Source organism: Polypterus senegalus, chromosome 15 (assembly GCF_016835505.1).
Source record: "Polypterus senegalus isolate Bchr_013 chromosome 15, ASM1683550v1, whole genome shotgun sequence".
NCBI classification, from domain to species: Eukaryota; Metazoa; Chordata; class Cladistia; order Polypteriformes; family Polypteridae; genus Polypterus; species Polypterus senegalus.
The window spans coordinates 101,104,215-101,109,916 of record NC_053168.1 but is presented as its reverse complement, the minus strand read 5'-3'; the positions used below and the strand labels follow the sequence as shown (position 1 = coordinate 101,109,916).

At 43.1% G+C, this 5,702-nt stretch overlaps 1 protein-coding gene across 3 annotated transcripts; it reads left to right on the top strand.

The window, feature by feature from the left end:
• The first annotated feature begins 2,315 nt into the window (after positions 1-2,315).
• Positions 2,316-4,658, top strand: LOC120515759. Of its 3 annotated transcripts, none has more exons than XM_039737046.1 (2): positions 2,316-3,608; positions 4,551-4,658. In XM_039737046.1, exons 1-2 carry the CDS (start codon positions 2,629-2,631, stop codon positions 4,597-4,599), a joined length of 1,029 nt encoding a protein of 342 aa, XP_039592980.1. In that variant the 5' UTR covers positions 2,316-2,628; the 3' UTR covers positions 4,600-4,658. The 3 variants fall into 3 exon arrangements, 2 of the variants coding, with proteins under 2 accessions (XP_039592980.1, XP_039592981.1); XM_039737047.1 differs by lacking the exon at positions 4,551-4,658 and adding an exon at positions 3,734-3,972; XR_005630700.1 differs by lacking the exon at positions 2,316-3,608 and adding an exon at positions 4,390-4,422.
• The last annotated feature ends 1,044 nt before the right edge of the window (positions 4,659-5,702 follow it).

The window sequence follows — 5,702 nt, the reverse complement described above, 5'->3', positions numbered from 1 at the left end:
ATGCCTGCACAGACTTCAAGAAATTAAGTGCTGAACAGGTTGCCAACTGGATAAGAGATGACGAGCGTTGTTGGAAATGTGGCCGTACACACACCCCTGACTCTTGTACGCTGAAGAAGCCATGCAACACATGTAAGGAACTCCACCTTACGATTCTGCATGATACTGTTATGCAGAGAAGAGGTCAGAGTGTACTCATGACTGTAGTCAAGCCTGATGCCATATACATTGACCGGAACAGACGTCCACATCAAGTGCTACTTAAAGTCGTGAAGATTCTAGTACACTATGCTGGGCGTTCAGTTGAGACCTTTGCTGTTCTAGATGATGGATCGGAAAGGACCATTATCATGACTGCGGCAGTCAGCACATTAAAGCTACCCCAAACCCCGGAGGTAATGACTCTTAGAACAGTCCGTCAAGATATTGTCCGGATTCCTGGTAATGCAGTGAACTTTGAAGTCTCTTCGGTGAACGAACCCAACAAGAAATATACTATTCAACGGGCCTTCTCTGCAAACAGTCTGTGCTTGTCAGAATACTCATACCCTATTAATGAGTTAAAGAAACGTTACCTGCATCTCCGTGATGTACCATTACCCCAAATAGACCGGGCCTGTCCTTTGCTTCTGATAGGCTCAGATTTTCCCCAACTGGTGATGCCGATTCAACCAGTACATTTTGGTCCACCAAATGCACCTGTTGCAGTCCGCACTGCTTTGGGATGGACACTACAAGGGCCTGCAGGTCTAATCCAAGGACAGGGACAAGATGAAAGATGTATAATGATGAATGTCTCATCCCCCACAACTGAACTGATAAGAAATGTAGAGCGGCTTTGGCAGACCGACACTTTACCCTATCTGAATCTGCAGCAGGTGACCCAGTCCAAGCAAGACCAACAAGCCCTGGACTTGCTTGAAACAAGGACTGTGAGAGTTGAGGTCAATGGGGTCAAAAGATATGCCACCCCATTATTGAGACGTTCCAGAAGTCCATGCTTCCTTGCTTCTCCAGAAGCTATGCTTCCCCACCTCAGACGTGTAGAAAGGTGTCTTCTGAAAGATCAATATTTGGCTGACTTACATACACTGCACATCCAGAAGCTTGTGGATGCATGCCATGTCAAAATTCTGACTGAAAAAGAAATAAAGTCACATGAAGAGGCTTGGTATATACCACATCATATGGTGCAGCATAATGGTAAATACAGGCTTGTATTCAACTGCTCCTATCAGAGGGACGGACTGGCCTTAAATGATCATCTGTTTGCAGGTCCAGCTTTGGGACCCTCATTATTGGGTGTTCTTCTTCGATTTCGCCAGCATATAGTTGCCATATCTGGTGACATCAAGGCTATGTTTCATCAGATACGTTTGCTACCTTCTGACAGGTCATTACTGAGGTTTATATGGAGGAATATGGACCGTGATAAGTTACCAAGTGTTTATGAATGGCAAGTCTTACCTTTCGGCACAACCTGTAGCCCTTGTTGTGCAACATATGTATTGAGAAAGCATGCTCAGGACAATCAGGAAGGCTATGAAGAGGTGTGGAATTGTGTCAATGAAGCTTTTTATGTGGATAACTGTCTGTACAGCCTACCGTGTATAGAAAGTGCCAAGCAGCTAGTAGATAAATTGCGTCAACATCTTTCTGAGGGTGGCTTTGAAATTAGGCAGTGGGCCAGCAATTTCGCATCAGTCATTCAACATCTCCCAGATGAGGCCAGATCAGAGAATTCTGTACTGTGGCTTTCACAGCATGGCGAAGAGCCAATAGAGCCAACACTGGGTCTCCGCTGGAACTGTGCCATGGACAGTCTTGGTTACAGATGTTGCCCAATTAAATGCATTGAGCCAACTAAACGGAACATTTATAAGGTACTTGCCAGCCAGTATGACCCACTGGGGTTTCTCACTCCCTTTACAGCACGAGCCAAGGTTCTGGTACAAGAAATTTGGAAGACTGAAATTGGTTGGGATGATCACATTACCCCTGACATCCTTGTGCAACGATGGCATACCTGGGTAGAGGAGCTAGGCGGTATAAAGCATGTAATCTTGCCTTGCTGCTACATCCCACCATGTGCTGATACTCCCGGGGCTAAGAGAGACTTACATGTATTCTGTGATGCCTCCGAGCGATTATATGGGTCTGTTGCTTATCTACGTACTGAAGATGAAAAGGGGGGAATACATGTTAGCTTTGTGATTGCTAGGTCCAGGGTAGCCCCCAAACGGCAAATCTCAATGCCTCGTCTAGAGCTTTGTGCTGCTTTAACTGGTGCTCAGTTAGCATCTACTTACCACAGAGCTGAGCTTGCCTATAGGGCAGGTACTCTTGTGGAGTGATTCCACTACAGTATTGACCTGGCTGAAATCCGAATCCTGTCGGTATAAAGTGTTTGTAGGCACCAGAGTAGCGGAAATACAGAACTTAACCAATTTAGACAACTGGAATTACATAACAACCAAAGATAATCCAGCTGATGACATTACCCGGGGAAAGACCCTAAAGGAGCTTAGTGAGTTAAACAGATGGAGGAATGGACCTTCCTTTCTCAAACAGAATATTAACGAATGGCCATGTTCCTTGATTACCGGCCCACCTGAGGACTCCACCGAAATGAGGAATGTCACCTTTTGTGGAAGTCTTGTAATGGAGCAGCACACTAGACTTCCAGATCCCAGTTTTTTCCAGTCTTGGAATGATTTAGTTAAGGCTACCATCCAGGATCTTCATGGGGCGGCTGATGGGAATTCAAGTGCTTATTCCTCAGCAGAAACCTGGAGGGAGACGGAAGTTGAACTCCTAAGAAGAGCTCAACAGAGCAATTTCCCTGTAGAAGTCAAGAATCTTCAATCAGGAGTGGAAATACCTCTAAGCAGTCGCTTGAGGACATTATCACCAGAATTCGACCATACATTGGGTCTCATTCGAGTTGGTGGCCGACTAAGAAGAATAGAGGGTTTTAATGAGGAAGGCATCCATCCTATTGTACTGGACCCAAGTCACCCAATAACTAAACTGCTCATTCAGAACTATGATGAAAAACTTTTGCACCCAGGCCCAGAGCGGGTGTTTGCGGAGGTAAGACGAAAATATTGGATATTAAGGGGTCGCGAGGCTATCAGACGACATCAGCACCAATGTAGGGAATGCCAGCGTTGGCGTGCTACCACTCAGGCTCCAAAGATGGCGGATCTACCTCCAGCACGACTACGGCTATTTAAGCCACCCTTTTGGTCCACAGGGGTTGATTGCTTTGGTCCCTTTACGGTGAAAATTGGGCGGAGGACGGAAAAACGTTGGGGAATTATATTCAAATGTATGACTACTCGTTGTGTTCATTTAGATTTAATTGAAAATTTAGACACTGATGCATTTCTCATGGCTTTCCGTCGGTTTGTGTCAAGAAGAGGCCAGCCTGCTGAACTTCTGTCTGACAGAGGTACAAATTTTCGAGGAGGAGAAGCTGAGTTAAAGGAAGCTATTACTGCCATGGCACCTTCCTTGCAGGAGCAACTTGCTAAGCAACAAGTGAAATTTCAGTTCAACCCACCAAGTAGTCCACATTTTGGAGGGACCTGGGAACGGGAAATCAGGTCAGTGAAGAGTGCCTTACGAGTAGTTCTTGGAACCAAAGTTGTGACTGAAGCCGTATTAGCTACCGTTCTTATAGAAGTTGAAGGTATTTTGAACTCCAAACCCCTGGGTTATGTATCCTCAGATGTGGCAGATCCTGACCCAATAACACCGAATCTGTTGCTCATGGGGCGGCGAGATGCTTCACTACCACAGGTAGTTTACCCTCCAGATGATTTGCTGGGACGACGGCGATGGCGTCACAGTCAGATTTTAGCTGATCACTTCTGGAGTAATTTTGTCAAGAATTACTTACCTGGTCTACAGCTCCGTCAGAAATGGCAGACTGAATGTGATGAGTTGAAGGTTGGAGAGGTAGTCATGATTATTGATTCGCAACTCCCAAGAGCGCCATGGCCAAGCGGTAAAATCATTGAAACCTACCCAGGACCTGATGGTCGCATACGTACAGTGAAGATTCAGGTGAAGGATTGAGTGTATGTCCGACCCACAGTAAAATTAGTCAGGCTTCCAGCTGTTGAAGACTGTGATGGATATAGACCAGATGGGTGATGGTGACTTTCTTCTTGAAGTACAAATTTGTGCTAACAAATTTGGGGGCGGCTATGTCAGAAAGTCCATTGTCAGGTTGAATTGCGACCTCTAATGGCAATGTATTAGAAACACTTGTAAAACTTTTCTTACATATTTCCGGGTGAAAGTTCAGGCTTTGCACGTCTTTTGTTCCTTTGTTTACTTGCTGCACGTTGTGAGAATAGTTTGTCATTTTCTCTTATCATTTGAGCCATTAATGCTGTGCGTCCTTGCGGAAATGTAAGTTTATCATAGATAATTTATATAAAGAGGTTCAAATGTTTGTTAATCTTACACGTTCAGAGTATTTAAAATGTGTACTTGTACGTAACATTGTAACTTAGTGTATGTATTTAATTTGTTTACAGACCACAGCAACAGGAATTAAAGTACTTTCAGAGTTCAGATTGTGTTTGAGATTAATCCTTATCTCGATATTGGAAAGGGGAGTTTACAAACAAAGTTGTATCACCGTGGAGTCAATAGCGGCACCTCCCGTGGCCAGACATCTGATCGTGTCTACAGTCATTTGGACTTTATCTCACCTGCATTTCTTACACCAGCCTGTCGTACCGAGACCAGCTCTCATTTTTAGTCACATAGTGTCATTATCAGGGTTTGAACCCACAAACTCAGTTTAAAAGTGCAGTCTTAAACACTACGCCACAATGGTTGCACATCTATAAATTGTATATTAATTGGCGTAATATAAACTTGTCCAGGACAGATTCCATTGTTAAAGTTGAGTTTAACATTTTCAAACCGTTCAAGTTTTGGTTGAAAATCTGGAATATTTATTTTTTCAAATAATGGAGCAGTTTGCGGATTAATGTACACACTGTAGAATATTTTGCCTTGCTGTTAATATAGAAGAAGAAGCTGGTTTGTGAATAAGTAGCTGACTGCAAGCTTATACTTAATGTAGCTAGAAGTGAATAAAAAGGCAGCTGAATGTGCACCTAACTTAAAAATAATTACAACCAAACCCTTTCACAAACATACTGTGATGTGCAAAAGTATTCAATCCCCTTGAAATTTGTCATAATTTTATGCAAGACAAAATATTTGTACACATATTTATTCATTTCATATTTTTTCTTATGCTGTAACAAAACATTTCCAAAGTCAAACTATTTTATGTAGACATTTAATTGAAGAAGTGTTTACATAAGTGTTTAAACCTCTGTGATTTGGAAGCTCCAGGTTTACACCAATGACAAATTAATTACAAAGGTGGCAGACATTTGACAGTCATATTAAACATAATGAGGTGCTACTTTCTCTCTGGATATAAAAAGCCCCCTTCGTAGGGGCCGTAGTCTTTGGTGGACAGTCACTGAAAAAATTAAGACAGAGGAGCATTCTGCTGATGTGAGAAACAAAGTTATTGAAATGCACAAGGTAGCAGGAAAGAACTATAAAAATATCAAGAGTTTGAATGTCCCATTGTGCACTGCTGGATCCATCATCAGAAAGTGGAAGGTTCATCACAGCACCCAGACTCTTACTAGAACAGGCCG

Bases quoted from the DNA above. Each gene is read 5' to 3' on its own strand.
- LOC120515759 (XM_039737046.1), top strand. From the start codon at position 2,629: ATGAGGAATGTCACCTTTTGTGGAAGTCTTGTAATGGAGCAGCACACT. The intron at 3,609-4,550 runs GTCAGTGAAGAG...ATTTGTTTACAG, and splicing joins ACCTGGGAACGGGAAATCAG to ACCACAGCAACAGGAATTAA.